This window comes from Hippocampus bargibanti, linkage group LG03 (assembly GCF_051943395.1).
Source record: "Hippocampus bargibanti isolate YZ-2025 linkage group LG03, ASM5194339v1, whole genome shotgun sequence".
Taxonomy (NCBI): Eukaryota; Metazoa; Chordata; class Actinopteri; order Syngnathiformes; family Syngnathidae; genus Hippocampus; species Hippocampus bargibanti.
In genome coordinates this window covers 23,881,365-23,899,112 of record NC_142736.1, presented here as the reverse complement: position 1 = coordinate 23,899,112, position 17,748 = coordinate 23,881,365, and the positions used below count along the sequence as shown (strand labels likewise).

The 17,748-nt window shown below is 40.0% G+C and overlaps 1 protein-coding gene across 1 annotated transcript in view; it reads left to right on the top strand.

Moving 5' to 3' along the window:
* Positions 1-17,748, top strand: part of csmd1a (CUB and Sushi multiple domains 1a) — a 379,749-nt gene that overhangs the window by 321,871 nt on the left and 40,130 nt on the right. Inside the window, exons 36-46 of the mRNA XM_088992707.1 lie at positions 304-507; positions 1,161-1,285; positions 1,872-1,968; positions 3,759-3,863; positions 8,455-8,573; positions 8,655-8,724; positions 9,350-9,466; positions 9,818-10,027; positions 11,335-11,523; positions 12,428-12,605; positions 16,625-16,770. Coding sequence (XP_088848833.1) covers positions 304-507; positions 1,161-1,285; positions 1,872-1,968; positions 3,759-3,863; positions 8,455-8,573; positions 8,655-8,724; positions 9,350-9,466; positions 9,818-10,027; positions 11,335-11,523; positions 12,428-12,605; positions 16,625-16,770 — 1,560 coding nt within the window. The remainder of the gene's footprint in view (positions 1-303; positions 508-1,160; positions 1,286-1,871; positions 1,969-3,758; positions 3,864-8,454; positions 8,574-8,654; positions 8,725-9,349; positions 9,467-9,817; positions 10,028-11,334; positions 11,524-12,427; positions 12,606-16,624; positions 16,771-17,748) is intronic.

The following is a 17,748-nucleotide window of genomic DNA, read 5'->3' as shown; positions in this document are numbered from 1 at the left end:
TGAATGGATGACAAATTCACAAGTTAAAAGCAAAATGAAGCACAGTTAACACAAATCATTGTAAAAAAGAAGGTTGTGTTCTGCTTCAATTTGAATAAAATCTAAAGCTGACAAAGTTGATGAATTGAAATCTTTGTAAAAGAAACACCAAAGCTATTTGATCGCCTAAGCAATCATTGGAATCCCTTAAAAGCATAACAGAGGTTTCTGTTCACAAGGACTGATGGTGAATGAGGCTAATTGAATTCTGTTTTTCTTTTTAATACCTTCCTCTCATACTCTTTGAATGTATTTGGACTAAAGCTGTGCCTCGGACAAGTGACAGTCAGTGTAGCTCGGTGCCAGAGCCTCGCTACGGCAGGCGCATCGGGTCAGAATTCTCCGCCGGATCGGTGATCCGTTTCGAGTGCAGTCCAGGATATCTCCTGAAGGGATCCAGCGTGATCCGGTGCCAGGCCATACCAGGTGCTCTGGCACAGTGGAATTCAACGACGGCAAGCTGTGTTGGTAAGACACTGAGGTTTCCCCTCACAGGCCATAACATTAGATCAAAATTCAAATTGATTTTAAAGGTAGTGATACTCTGTTATTGTCACCAGGGATTTATTTACCGGTATTTTTTTGCATTAATATTGGAATTAACTGTCAGTATCCCGCAAAATTGATTTTTAATATCTTAACTGTGCATTTAGCTAAAAAAATTGAGCAAATGATCAGAAACTCCACTCAGATTGATACAATAAAATTGGACACATTGTACACTAGCACCACGATAACATGCATAGAGTACTGTAAATGTATACCTCTCTGAGCATGGTACAGTATATTTAGTGCACTTTTATTGGATATCATATTCCTCTGACATTGCACCATTGAACTAAACCCTGTTCCCTAACACTAAATCATCATGATTTAAGCAAATGCTGTGCAACAAATTATACGTCTATTTGAAATATATTTCTGCAACGAACAGTTATAATTATCACTTCAGTTTATGAAATGACACAAAGTCACTTTTTCTTCTCTGCCCCTAGCTCCGTCTTAATCATTTGAACACTCTATGGCTGGATGTGCAGACATTTTTAACAGCCTGTCATTTCCCTCAGCTACTTGATTAATAAACGCTACTGACAAATATGTCATTTCTCTCTTGCCTTCAGTTCCCTGCAGTGGGAATCTTACAGAACGCCGTGGTACCATATTGTCTCCTGGCTTCCCAGAGCCATACCCAAACAGTCTCAACTGTCTGTGGGGAATCCATGTCAGCGAAGGAGCTGGAATACAGGTGAAGATGCCATTTAACCCTTTGTGCATTAATTAGCTTGCTAAATGGTAATGATAATTCATAGTTGTGTTGAAACTGAAAGATACTGTTTCAGAAAGTCGAAAACTAAATAATATTTTATTTTGGACGAAAATGATGATGGCCATGCTTAAAAAAATAAATAGATATACATAAAATAAAATGAAAATAAAAAATCATAGAGCAACATGGTTTTGTTTGCAAATGCTTCCGCAAACTTGCTAGCCTAGAGTGATATATCCATCCATCCATCCATCCATCCATCCATCCATCCATCCATCCATCCATCCATCCATCCATCCATCCATCCATCCATCTAGCCATCCATCAATATATTCCAGGTCACACAGAATGCAAGTACTGTACTGTATTTGGGTTTTCTGTGGATAAGCTAAATACACATAAATCCAGAAATAGGTGACCGCTGAACTGTGAATGTGTGGGAGTTGACTGCATTGGATCTACACGGGAGAACATGTGCTGGTGTTTTTAACTTCCAATTTATACAATGTCTCTGCATTAACACTTGGATGCAAAATGTGGTTTATTTTCATGATTTGCTGTTTAGATTCAAGTGATAACATTTGCTACCGAGCACAACTGGGATTCTCTGGAGATCTACGATGGGGGAGACATGACGGCTCCTAAATTAGGGTCATTTTCTGGTATGACAATATCTTCTCACACCCGCTCCCTCACACACAGATTTAAACACAAACACACTCACACACACACACAAGCAGGTCGAGATCTATGATAGATGGGATATGACAGCAGCTAAACTAAAGCCGTGTGCACACACACAGCGAGTGTATGTGATGAATTAGCTATGACAGTTATTAATATATAAGCACACACATGCACACGCATAACACCACACACCGGAGACACATAATGGATGACTTGTAATAACAAGAAATCTGATATTATCTTAAATGTCCTTTTGATGCGTTAAGAAGTCCTCCTCCGTGGCAACAGTGAGCGCGGGGCCGATTGTGGGGGGGTTAAGGGTAGCAAGAGAAGAAAGAGCAAAGCAGCTTCACTTTGAGTCAAGCCTGGAAGGTGAAAGAGAAGACAGGGAGGCGTAAAGAAAGAGATAACCTTTACAATTTCCCAGCGGTGTTTCCACTGTGACCTGCGCAGAGCATATACCTGTCACATACCTATCATACATGAAACATGATGCACACTAGGCAGAACACACTCACACGCGTACACAAAGGCACGCAAATGACTCTGCCCTTCTCCACAAGACACACTGGGGAGCTACCCACTCGAACCGCAGTGATCTGATGTTTGCTACCGAGCGTGAGGGCTGATGAGGGTTTCCTCATAGAGGGACAATTCCATGTCAGCGGTCTCTGGAGGGTAGGGTCATCCACCCTGCTTTCCTGGTAATTTCCAGGTATGGGAATTGGCGTGTGAAGTCTTCTTAAGGCCAAAATGCCACAGTTGATGCATTTTTAACCCCGTTCTACACACGGCGGCCGAAACATTAGGTACACCTCGAGAATCTAATGAGAACCGATGCAATCAAATGTTCAGAGCTTTTCATTGAACATGTTTTATGATTCATCCTGAAAAGTGCTTCTATTAGTTGACTCGTCCTTCACACTTGCCATGTTATATTCAAATATTAGAAGCCCCCACTGTTTGCACCACTCTAAATGGCAACCAGTTGAAAACATGACTGTCAGGATGAGTGACACAAGAGAGTGTTGTGTTCTGTATGTAATAAAATGTATCACTTGAATGTTGATGGACGAGTGATTAGCACTTCCGCCTCACAGTTCCACAGGTCGTCTGACTTCCTCTCACTTTCCAAAAAATGTGCAAATTTGTATACAGAAAAATTGTCCTTAGGTGTCAATGCGTCATTCAAAATGCAACCCTCCATACCAACCACCGTAACGAAAATAAATTGGGTATCGGACGGGTCGATGACAACAATACAGAAAGAGAGAGAGAGAGAGAGAGAGAGAGAGAGAGAGAGAGAGAGAGAGAGAGAGAGAGAGAGAGAGAGAGAGAGAGAGAAAGTTATAGAGTCAGAGAGAGAGAGAGAGAAAGTTATAGAGTCAGAGAGAGAGAGAGAGAGAGAGAGAGAGAGAGAGAGAGAGAGAGAGAGAGAGAGAGAGAGAGAGAGAGAGCATAACAAGTGTTCAGAGAGGAGCTGGAGAGAGCCTGAAAGGTAGATTTGACAGTCATACCTGTGGTGGTCAGAGCACTTGGGGTGGTGACCCCCAAAATAGATGAATGATTGCAACAGATCCCGGGAACAACATTGGATATCTCAGTCCAGAAAAGCACATACTGGGAACAGTATGGATACTGCGCAGAACCCTCAAGCTTCCTGGCCTCTGGTAGAGGACCCGAGCTAAAATTGGGGACGGACACCACCAGGATTTTTAAAATATTTTTATTGGGTGTCATCATTACTCCTATTTTTTGTTTGCAGGAACAACAGCTCCTGCCCTCCTTAACTCCACCTCCAATCAGCTTCTCTTGCACTTTCAGAGTGACATTAGCGTTGTGGCCGCAGGGTTTCACCTTGAATACAAAAGTAAGTTCAAATGTTCAACATCCATGAATTTACTAAGATTTATATTCGGTTTATAATTCCTTTAATATGTTTATGAGATAGCGTTTGTTTGTTTGAAGGAAAGCTGGAAGTGTTCTCGGGAAGCCAGAGACGGGTGTGCTCGAGTCAGTTTGGGGTTACTATACGGCAAGATATAATAAAAGGCTGCATTCAAACAAAGTCCATCTCTCCATTTTCAAATATTCGTGGAGCCATTCATTGCCATTCCCAAAAGTACAAATCCCTCAATGAACACTGGTACCTTCTTTCGCAGATGTCAGTCGACTTCAACACAATCCTCCTATCAGAATGATTTTACTCTGTGTGTATGGGTGTGTGTGTGCGTGTGTGTGTGCGTGCGTGTGTGTGCGTGCGTGAGTGTGTGTGTGTACGTGTGCATGTGCGTATGTGTATGTCTCGAGTTCCGGTTCAATACTGGCTAGCCATAACTGAGCTGGAGTTGTAAATTGATTTCAGGCCCAAATCCGGTTTGCCATAATCGGCCCACATCCGCTTTGCCATAATCGGCCCACATCCGCTTTGCCGGAGTCAAGCCATCCCTCCGTTGCCGTGCCTGGGCCACATTCGGCCCACATGCGTTTTGCCACTGCCGACACAAGGCCGGCTGTGCCGGATTCATGCCGGATCCGGCCCAGATGCCATTGCTGACTGGGTGACTGATGGCCAACAAAATGACATCTAATGTTGGGAAAACAAAGCATGCATGACTGCAGGGACCCTTACAGAAAGGGTTTGTTCACCCAAAACACCCACGGACCTATGACACATACTTGTACGTAGAGCCAAACCTTCAACATCAAATAACAGGAGTCAGTGACCTGAAGTAGTACTGCAGAAGAACACAGACTCACGCGCAAACTGTGCCTCAAGGGACATGAACACAAAACATACTAGAACATAAAGGCAACACGCTTGCTTGACAATACATGTGAGAAGAATAAACTTTTCAGTGACTTTGCAAAGCACATGAACACCATGGACACACAAAGTGCACACAATTAGACACAGAATAACACCTGTCAGGTCGTAGTTGTGCTATTGAGGTCACGCGTAGTTCTTTTGGCTTAGAATCATTTCTAGATCAATGAACACGTCTCCTTTTGTGAGAATGTGTGATATTTTTTCTCTTTGCCTGGCTTCATTTATCTGTGAGTCTACACTACTAACTTGCTCTCATTTTTAACTCCATTGTCTGTATGTTTGTTGGCTGTCCCCATCTTGACTGGCCAGACTTGGGAGGACAATTGACTGTGTTGCATTTTTTTTACTGATTATTATTTTGATATCAGTGTTTCATGTTGAACACGTATTCACCGAAATGATACAATTGTAATTGTCACTTTTAAAATAAGTGAATCCAATAATTTTAAAAGGTACATTTGTACGTTACATCAATAATATTTTTGTGTGATTATTATGCTGTATTATTTTTGGTCAGATTTTGTTATGCTATTATTTTTCACAATGAACGAGTACATTTACACTGGGAATTTGAAATTTACATCCAACATATAGGAAACTACTCATGTTTCTATTATACATGCCATAAATCAATAAAATATTATCCTAATACGATGTGATTGGATGGGATTTGCCTTTATAGTCTCGCAGTGGAGAAATTTACATTTCACAGCAGCAAAGTAATAATAATAATAATAATAATAATAATAATAATATCGATGAGAAGGTTTCTTCAGCCGTCATCTGTACAAAAGTGAAGGTTTCGGACGTTTCGCCTCCTATCCAAGAGGCTTCGTCAGCGAACTAAAGTCTGACTGGTCGTATCGGCCCCATTTATATATCCCTAATGTCCAGACCTGGTGGCGCCGGACACAGCTATGATAGGTCCCTACTCTCAGGTTGGGGGGGGGGCGCGGGACCCCCCCCTGTTGCCCCACTGATTGTTCCTACATTCCTGACTAACGATTGGCCTATTACACCCACTCCCCCCGGTATCACCTCATCAACATAACGACCCTCATCAGCATTGCGAAAGTTGCCTAACCTGTTTTGCCTGAGCAGGCTATTGTATGAACGATCCAAATTGAACCTCACACCACCAGACCGGTTTAATGAAGGATTTTGTTGTTTTATAAGAATCGCCTCTTTTACCCCCCTTTCAAACCATCTATGTTCTTTCGCTAAGATTTTAACCTCATTGTCGTCAAATGAGTGGTTGCTAGCTTTTAGGTGCAAATGTACTGCCGATTGAGGCCCACTAGTATTATCCCTGCGATGTTGATAAAGTCTTTTTTTTGAGAATTTGTTGAGTCTCCCCAATGTACTGCTCTTTACAATTTTCATTCTTACAATGTATGGAATAAACTACATTACTTTGTTTAATAATAATAATAATAATAATAATAATAATAATAATAATAATAAAGTATGTGCATACGTTCTTTAGAGCAGCACTGGTCTCCTTGCTATACAGCTCACCCAATCATATTTGCTGAACAACAAAGAAACGCAAAGCAACATTCAATTATCTCAACATTACAATGACTCTTGTTGTAATTATGGGAGACCCGAGCTCCAAACCACGAGTAGCATGTTTGAAATGGTAAGCCTCTAAGCAGAGGTTAAATTTATTATTTTATTTCAAAAGACCTCTGTTGCAGATATTTTTCACCACTTAATATGATATATGTTGACATCAGCCGCCAGCGCAACATTGTTTGGGACGTGTTCCAGCTGTTGGGCAGCCGGTGAGCATCAATGAGCGGCATGGGCCACGTGTGTCTCGCTCTATCAGCATGAGTCAGCCGTCGCCGGGCCGTCGCCGGGCCGTCGCCGGGCAGTTAACCGAATCAAAACGTGCAAGTTGAGATTCACATTCACAGGGTGCTGAACTTACGACACTCTGCTGTGTGGAAACAGAAAAAGTGCTGAAGTTCATACGCTCAGCGGGCGCGCAGGCATTTGCCACATTTTTAGATTTTAGAGTTGCTCCACGCAGAGTGCGTACCTGGCGTGAGGTTACTTAAATGACAAATTGTCTTCAATTAATATAACATACATCACATTCTTTGGAAATGTGTGCTAGCCACTCACAAATTGCTTTTAGATTTTGCCGATGTGCCTCTAACACATGCTTCTTTTGTGATATAAATGAGGTGAGGGGGCATGTGACAAGTAATGTTCTCGTCATTTATCACTCACTGAAGGCTCTTTATAGTAAATCACGTCAGTTTGGACGAAAATGCTGACACTGTCTTGCTGTTGCTGAGTGGCCATCAAGGTTCGCTTTGTCATGCTGTCAGCATTTTAAATGGTATCACAGATTCTATTTCTGTGAGAAGGCGAGAGTGAGCACCAGAAAGAGGGGGCGGTCAGCCAAATGGACTTGATTCATTGATCAGTTGTCATGAAGCTCCAACGAATAATGCAGTGCGAATGTCGCATGCAGCTCCTTTCGTTTGTGATTCATCTTTTGGAAGTTTCCTCCTCCCCAAGCAAGCGGGCAAGCGCACTCTGAAATGTCAGCATACATACAACAAGGCATCTGTGGGTTTCTGTGTGAGCGCCTGATGTATGTGTATAAGTGTGCTCACTCTGTGGGATCACATTGTTTGCCGGTAGGCAGGTGGATGATGAACAAACAACACACACAAACACGTATATACACAAACACATATTCCCTTCTTTCTTCACTTTCTTTCTTTGGTCCTCTTCCGCCCCAGTGTTGCTATGGTAACCACTTACTCTCGGGTTGGTCTCCTGCAGAAGTTTGGGATTGAAATACACAAACAAATGGAAGACACAAACATGCACCCACCAGCAGACACACACACACACACATTCCCTTCTTCAAATTCAAAAACGCAAAATGTTGAAAGAGCCACATCGGACCCAAAAATCCCCCCAAAACAAGTATGACTGGAACCGCAAAAAAAATCAGAGGCCTAATTATGAAGGCAACATGTGTTCTATGAATCTATATTAGCAATAATAGCCAACTATCAAAATGATTACATGGGCTACAAATACACAATAAACCATCATAATTTAATGTTTTGTTCCCCCTGCTGTGCATCCTATAGTTCTGGGGTGCCCAACCCTTTTTATGACCAAATATCAACTTTTTGATCAACCAGCCTCTTAAGATTGACCCGTTATCGAATCCCCGCATGTATACTCACTAACACACCCTTAACATAATTAGCAAAGGCCATAGCTACACCTAAAATGAACAAGGCATTAGACACACTTTTTCAGTGTGTTGTCATAGCTCACATTTATTTATAAAAATGATTATGATGCGAGAGATAAAATAATCATTGATCATTCTCATATTATATAAATATACACAACCACTGCCAGTTCTGGAAAAGTACCCAAAGCATGTCTCAACAGCTAAGTTCTACATTCCAAAATAAGTTAGGTTAATGAAGACTTTCAGGGACAGAGGTCAATACAGTGGAAATCTAACTATCATATTATCACGTTACAGATTTTCATTATTGGTGCATGAAGGGGTTTTCTTACTTATACTATCACTTTGACTGTCCTCCACTGAAGCCATGCTTTTTTTTATCTAAATCTGATTCAGCGGTTGGTCTGACGACTTGTCCTGAGCCAATGATCCCAGCTAATGGCATAAAAACAGGAGACAGATACATGGTCAATGAAGTAGTCGCCTTCACCTGTGAGCCTGGATACACCTTACAGGTAATATGCTAACTCCACCAAGCATATAGTAGCATTACTATTTGGCAAAATAATTGATTGCATTTTTTTTCTCACTTCAAGGGCCACTCTCATATTTCTTGCATGCCTGGGACTGTGCGCAGATGGAACTACCCACCTCCTCTTTGCATAGGTGTGCACACACATACACGCGCACGCACGCACGCACACACACACACACACACACACACACACACACACACACACACACACACACACACACACACACACACACACACACGCACGCACACACACACACACACGCACACACACACACACACACAGTAAAAGACATGCAGTAAGTTGCACTTTTGGTTAATATGCAGTAAGTTGCACTTTTGGTTAATGTGACAATATATATATATATATATATATATATATATATATATATATATATATATATATATATATATATACAGTAAAGTCTCGTTATATCGATATCGGATATATCGATAGTCCCGGTTATATCGATACTATTTCTATGCACGCACGGAGAAAATTACATGCAAACAGGGTCGGATATATCGATAGTCCCGGTTATATCGATATTTTTCGGACTCCCTTGAATATCAATATAACGAGACTTTACTGTATATATATATATACTTTTCAGTGTAGATTGACGTGCTTGTACTTTACGGCCCCGTTTATTAGTTTTTTTTTGGGGGGGGGGGGGTTCTTTTTGGTTCAATCTTGTCCGTGATGAAGCACAGATGGTACCTCGTTAACACAACCCTTCCTTTCTTTTATCCCGTCAGCTCGTTGTGGTGGGGTATTGTCTGAGGTCACTGGAGTGATCCTGAGTCCAGGTTTCCCAGGCAACTACCCCGGCAACCTCGACTGCACCTGGCAAATCATCTTGCCGACAGGATATGGTAACTATTATGCGCTGGAGAATAATTCCTTAAAAGGATGTGGCTGTGTCAGTACATCTGCTGGTGAAGTAGCAGACAAAATTAACAGGAGTCACATATGGTTTATTAAAAGCGTTATCACATCTTTAATTAGAGGTGAGGGTGTGATGTGTTCTGTTTTGAATTTTACATTGATAACATCGGGTTATAGTGTTTAGACTATGTGGAAGAAATGTGCTTGTTCTTGGACAAGTAAATTACAGTAGGAAAATTTTAACAATGAGAATTTTTGTTTTCTTGGTCAGATGTTAAAATGATTGTTCTGTGTTAAATGTGGCACTCTTAAAATACATTTTTTCTATTTTATTTCAGGAGCTCACATTCATTTCCAAAACTTTTCTTCTGAAGATAACCATGACTTCCTAGAAGTGCGGTCGGGAGCACAGCACAGCTCATCTCTGATTGGACAGTTCACTGGTTCGCAAGTCCTGCCATCTCTCCTAAGCACCACCCACCAGACCATCATTCACTTCTACAGTGACCATTCAGAGAACAGGATGGGGTTTAAACTCATTTATCAAGGTAAGTTCATCTTTGATACTCACGAGTGACATTAATTATTTCACTCCAAACAGAAAATGAGTGATCATATTTTAAATTGAAAGTTACAAACCGAACAGACTTCAACCATCTGTTTATTTTCATTTAACTCAACCCACTAATGTCGTTTAGGCGACAAGAAAAAAAATGCTTCATCGCATGGTTCAGAAAAAGTATGACTGATTGGTATCCAAATGGAACAGCCGTTTCCAATTAATGGGGTGTTTTGATGAAAGACTATAAGCTTTCATCAGTGGACAAGTGTTTTTTTTTATGTATTGTAATTTGTAACATAACCTTATTTCTTTGCTCTTATCTAAAAAAAGATGTAACGTTGCAATACAACACCCCCACCCTCATGAGGTGCTGACTTATATAATTTTCTCTTATCCCTGAGTGGTTCTCATCAAAAATACAAAACATGTCATTGTGGGGCTGCCCGCCAGCATAACCTTGCTTGCTAAAGGAGACAGAATCTCACCTACATTTCCATGCATGAGATAATTGCCCTTGTTTTCACAGCAATTTGTGACGGTGAAGGGCGGCTATTCAGATTATTGTGCTTGCTAACTCACATGGTTAGTACAGAAACTGTATTCGCGGGACTGGGAGAAATAATATTTTTTTGAATATAGTCCTGTGTCAGAATGCCCTCATAGTTGGGATTAATTCCCTTGGCAATGTGTGCCTCCATTCAACAAGGTGTACCGCCATGCCTTAAAATACGAGTTTAATTTGTGCCATTACGACAGGGATGATCTGACATGAGAGTGGTTTGAGTTCCGAGCATGGTCACAGCTGATCAAACTCATATGTCAAGGCAGCACTATGTATGAGTCCTATTTTTCCCCATCACATAGAGCTAAATGGCCAATCAGAACTGAGACCTGAAGTAGGCCTTGAGACACCTCCCATCTGCACACTTGGCTGTTGAGACATTGCCACACATGTGACAAAACACATTTTTCAATTAATATACTGTACTGTGGTGCAAAACGGACTGCCATGATTAAACACATTTGCATACATTCCAGCTTTTTTTTTTATCAGTCACTCCTACTTTTGTGAATGTGAATGTTTTTGAAATCGGTTATGTAATTTTATTCATCCCGTGTGTGCCAGACAACGACAGTGTATTCGCTGCCTGTAATTCTCCATCATTGCTAATCTGGATACTTTGAAAATGCTGTGGTTTGCGATTGAATTGGTTTGGCCCATCACATTGTAGTTAGCCAATGTGTTAAAATGTTTCTGTACATTTGATGGACTAATTCGTTATCTGTTTTTAGCTTACCAACTTCAAAACTGCCAGGATCCTTCTCCTTTTATCAATGGTGACATCATCAACAGTGACTACAGCGCTGGCAGGTCAATAACATTCCTGTGTTATCCTGGCTATGTTTTGATTGGACACCCAGTCCTGACATGTCTGCATGGGACCAACCGAAAGTGGAATCACCCATTTCCACGCTGTGAGGGTAAGAACAATTCATTATGGTGCATTCAAATCTTGCATATAACTTTCTTCTGCTTATGTTTGGATATTGAAGATGAAAAATCAATCAATCATTAAATGTTTTCATAAATTGGAAAAATATATCTTCTCAATTTACAATTCAGAGGTTTTACTGAGCATTATTTTTATGCCCGTTGAATTTGTGCTGTTGTACCTGTCGATGTAACTCAACTTTCACTACGGATGTCATGTTGTCCTTGCTGGCCAAAGTATTGGAACAAAATAATAAGCATGTCTGCTTTTTTCAGCCCAAGCGAGCGCTCCAAGTCACAAAACAATCAATTTATCACAGATTTTAATTGATTATATTATATATATGATTTATATTATATATATATATATATATATATATATATATATATATATATATATATATATATATATATATATATATATATATATATATATATATATAGTAAAGTCTCGTTATATCGATATTCAAGGGAGTCCGAAAAAATATCGATATAACCGGGACTATCGATATATCCGACCCCGTTTGCATGTAATTTTCTCCGTGCGTGCATAGAAATAGTATCGATATAACCGGGACTATCGATATATCCGATATCGATATAACGAGACTTTACTATATATATATATATATATATATATATATATATATATATATATATATATATTTTGTTTTTCTACTTTCATTCCTTGCATCACTTTGCTGCTGTGAAATGTAAATTTCTCCACTGTGAGACTAATAAAGGCATATCCAATATCCAATATCCAATATCCAATAATGCCCATACCTACTTGATCTTAAAGTAGCTTTTTTTGTTTCTCTCAACTCTTGAAGCATGTTTTAGAATTGTCTTTTACTTTCAAATAAATAATATTTTATGATTCTGCCTTTACAGCTCCCTGTGGCTACAATGTCACTGCTGAAAATGGGACCATTTATTCGCCTCAATACCCCAATGAATACCCCAACTCACAAGACTGTAGCTGGCTCATCGCTGTCCCCCACGGACATGGAGTTTACATCAACTTTACCCTGTTGCAGACTGAGCCTGTCACTGACTACATTGCTGTATGGTAAGTGTAAATACGCTTAAATATACAAATCAAAGGAGCTCCTTCTCATCTATGGAGAGACATTTTCCGTTGTATGTTTATTAGTATGGGTATATTTTACCCTGGTGTAGAACTGCACTGCACAATTCAAACTTTCTCATCTAGTTAAAAACATTACAAATACAGGATAGGTGTCTGAAAGTCTTACAGTGTTATTTACTGCAGCTCTGTGACACTGATTTTATTTTATTTTTTTGGAAGGAAGTGGCTCATTACAGTCTCCTGATACATACCCTGGTTTATGCGCACCAGGGCACTACTGTCGCTATAATGGCATTCAATGTGGGGGCTAAGATTGTAATACTGGGAGTATGACAGCAATGAATTTACAATGGGACCACTGACCAATTTCATGTGACTTAGTGGACCAGCCGCAATGGAGTACAAGAGCCCAGGGAGCCTCGCTAACTCTGGTAGTACTGATCAGATTCGGTGGGGAGTAGGGAATGAAATGGAAGGAGGACTGGAGCTGTGTTCACAATGCTGGTGAGACACACTGCATCAAACAAGTTTGGGTCACCTCTAGACAATATTTGCACTTATTTGTTACTGTTTAACCAGGTGTTGTTGATTAATTGAATTTACATAAAACTAAAACAAAGCGGACCATGTTTGACCATTGACAGCTTATCATATCATCAGGTCATGAGGTGCCCAAAGGAGTTAATTTGATGCAGTGAGAGTCAAGCTGTGCAGTGACTGAATCCAATGCAGGCACTTTGAAAGTCGGACATTCACAATGCCAATGGTGACCACTTGCTTTCGATGTTGCTGCCCTTCAGAGTCTATTCGATACATGTTAGGAGAAGACCAGAACGATGTGAGTCAACAGATGCAAGCGGATTTGGTAATCACTGAGCTGATAGAACACTACACTGACCTGTAGAATATTAATTCCCTGACATTGTCGCGTAGCAAAGTAAATACTGTAATTTAGCATGTAATAATAGTGAAAGCAAGCTATTGCAAAGATCAATCTACATATTATACACATTTTAGGAATATAATTTGCATTTGGAAGCAAATTGGCTTGCCAAAAGTTTGTATTGATCTTGTTATTTTGTGAATACTCTTTTCAAAAGTAGGAAAAGCTCCTTTACTGCTCTTAATTTAGTTGTCCAAATAAAATATAATGAGCTATTGGATGCCGCCAATGCTGAGTCAGTGTCATGTAAACTAGAAATCACAATATCATGTAAATTTCACATGCATGGAAATTTGAAGCAAAAGCCGTTCCAGCATCTATTGGGTATGCTGCCCCTTCCACTGCCTTTAGAGTGTAATAAAAAAAGAGATCTTGGGGTTCCATTTAATGATGCATCCCAACCACTTCTCATGGGCTCTAAAGGGACAAATTAAAGTTGTATGTTTGCAACTCTTAATGGTGCACCGCTGTGTTTAGGGCTACCTTTAGGCCGTTTACTTTATCGAGTCTGCTGGTGGATCACTGAGACCAAAAATAAAGCAAGTGAGGTAACATTTAGTTTTTTGTGCTGCAACGGACCAGCTAAATCTGTCAGGTCTTAACCTAAAGTAAACAGCTGGATGCTTCTGGAAGAACTAATTAACACCAGTATTTTGATTGAGACTGAAATTAAAATAACTTTACATTGATTTGCATTTGGTCAATCACTAATACTCAGCTCGTCAAGGCTATCACCACAGCCTCATTCCGATTCATCCCTGCATGTTTGGCTCTTTATTCTTGAATACTATTCTTTGACTTTTTGTTAAGTGCAAAAGGCCCATCTCAATATGATGTGAAAATCTAGTCAATTGCATATTTATTGCATCCACACCTCAAATGTTTCCATATATTAAAGCCTTGATAAACCTTCCTGTGTCAGTCTGTGTAACCGCTCAGTCGTACAGAAGTGGTCCATCGATGAAAATCCGTCATCTGTACTTCTTTGAAGGTGTCAGACGTTTCGCTTCTCATCCGAGAGGCTTCATCAATTAAACCTATTATTTTTTTAACTTCAGCAATTAACGAGTTCTCGCCAATGATTTTGTTCAATTTATGTAAAGCACTGTATAAAAAATGTTGCTACTCCAACTTATTTTTGCCTCTCATGCAAGCAACCTTTTTGCACATCTATTGTCTCTTCTCCCTTCAGCAGTCCTCTTTTGTTCCATGTTCTCATTAATCATAATCGTGCTGAATGTCGCATCTTGTACATTGCTGTGTTCAACATATCGCAATGATTTGCGCTTGCTGCTTTTCGGCTCGGCAAAGCCATTAACTCCTGGGTAATGATGGCAACAACTGTATATAAATGTCAGGGGGTCTTGTCAAACTTCCCCTTGGTGTGTTTTACCAGCTGCTAAATGACACCTCCCCACCGATTCATGCACTGGATTTGAGATTATTATTACTCGTACATACAGTTGCGTTGAGAACTTCCCCAACTCTGATCACGGAGAGGAACGTTGTACGTATTCATTTTTTATTTTTATTTTCCATTTGAACAAATCTTATTGCAGATGAGAAGCTTTGTGATGGTGAGTCCAGAAGGTTTATACATGCCTACTTGATCCATTCCAACAGAAGTTTTGAATTTGTTTCCAATCATTGTTCTGTTGAAACGTTGTTTTGCTGATTGTTGATTGTAGGTGAATTTAAATATTTTCGAGTGCTAGAGGTCTTCGTTCAATGCAGATGGGGGGGAAATGGTTCCAATCAATTTTAAAATCATTCTATACCTGAGCCTCATGATTGCATCCTGTAATAACTTCTTAAAAGAACTCTCCACACTAGAATTGACAAAATCCACTACAATCATTGCCATTATTGTTCATCCATGTATTTAGCCAGACTATGGGGCTCGGACTTACATTCTCCCACTTCCCATTGGTCTGAGCCAGAAAAGATGGCACGTGTGATATATTACAACAGGGTCATATTATGCTGCTATTTCACATTTGACTCTCTTGACAGTAAGTTTTGTAGTCACGATTCAAAATGCTCACTTGTACATTTTACATAAAACACGAGGTCATTGCGTTACTTTGGAATTTTCAGGGGATCACATTACTCTTCACATTTCACCATGAATGGGATGCCTTGATAAAAAAATATGAACAGCCAGCTGAAGAGGATTTTTATTTAGCTCTAGCAGCATTTCTGCACCTTTCATAATTAATTATGAATTATAGATATAAACTACCAAATATTGAAATTGAAGAAAAGGGGAATACTGATGTGAGTTTCGGACATAAAAAGTAGAACCACTTAACCCTCCGTATTATATTTCTACCTAAACACACTGAAATGTTGATTCACTAAATGAGTTCCAACATCTACAGAGGACCTTGAATTATTGGGCATCCAAGAGATTTCGGGCACTCTTTTTTTGAATTAAAATTTTACAGACCTTGTTTAATCCAAATGTATGCTCATTAAAAACAAAATAGGTGCATTTCAGAAAATGTCACCTTTCAACAACAGTCAATATTTAATGAGGTAAATGAAGTCGTTAATCCGAGGGCTTTGTTCAATCAACTTGTCTTGCGAAAGTGTGGAAATGCAAACAAAGGTACCAAACTATAAATCACCGTCAACCCTAGACCTTGGTGAACATGAGAAACCGTACATGATACCTTCTCATATATTCTCTTTATACTTCCCCTTTCAGAACAAGATGTGCCTTGTTTCATTGCGCAGAACCAAATATGTTGTTAAAATTAGATAGTAAATGCTACTCAATGGCAGCAAATTAGAGTTTATATCAGAGGAGGCAATGATCCTAAAACAGCATCTGGCTGTAGATAATTATTTAGTATTTTGTCATCTTGATTTTTAAGGGCTACATTTGTTCAAACTGAGTGATGATAGTCAGTATAAATTTAGATTTTTTTTTTTTTTTTTTTTCTTCCTTTGCCACCCTACATACTATACGGCATAAGACGGCTTCTGCTTGTGCAGTCGGCTTAAATTTTCTTTGTCACGTGTCTGTACTCCCACCTCATCCTCCATGCAGGGATGGTCCAGATGCATCAAGTCCTCAACTGGGTGTTTTCAGTGGCAACACGGCATTAGAGTCAGCCTACAGTTCCAGCTCCAAGGTTCTGATCCGCTTTCACTCTGACTTTTCGACTGGAGGATTCTTCATACTCAACTTCCATGGTACACAAAAACATCCTTTTATATCCCTCAGCCCCACCCGTTCCTCCAAACTCTCTGAGGCCCAACGTGACATTTCCGGCCCCATTTTCTGCCTCCAATTTGATGTACAAGGAGCCCCATAATGACTTGTTACTGTTTCCTTATTACTGCCCGAAAATCAACTTTTCCATAATGAGAGTATTACAGTGAAACCTCGGTTTACGAACCTTTTGGCTGACGAACTTTTCGGTTTACGAACGTTAGATTTATGAAAATTTTACCTTGGCATACAAACTATTTTTCGGGATACACACTGAGCTGCCACAATGTGTGATGTGTCGTTTGCGAACGAGCCCGTTCTCCTAACAAGAAAATGGTGGCCACTGTTTTTGTCCTCTATTCCACGCCTCCAGTATTCGGTTAAAGCGTGATTGGTCAAGAACACAGCAGTGGGGGATGTGGTTACTGACAGAGCGAGAGTGAGGCCGTTCTCCAGAAAACAAAATGGCGTCTTCGGTTAAAGCCACGTGATTGGTCAAGAACCCAGCAGTGAGGGGGGGGGGGGTTACACATTAACGAGACAGGCAGACAGACAGAGAGAGAGTAAGAAAACACAGACACGAAAGGGAGATGAGGGAGCTTGAAACAAAAAAAACTAAAGTGTGAGAATAGTGAGAACATTGATAGAAAACAGTTAAAATATCCCATCAATCAGGCTGCGCAAATAACCCGCACAAGTCATCTGTACACTTGATGCAAAAAGCGATAAACCCAGCTAAACATATCACAATTGATGAAGAACTAGATACAATTATCACAGAGAAATCACCTACATGGGATCATTCCTCAAGATCGTGAAAGAATCCTATGTTCCTCATCAAGTGTTTAATGCTGAGGAAACCAGAAACTGCATTCCATCAAGCCATTAACGACCATAACAAAGGTAAATAAAATGATGTTATTGTACAGTACAGTTTATTTCTTTAATCATAATACTAT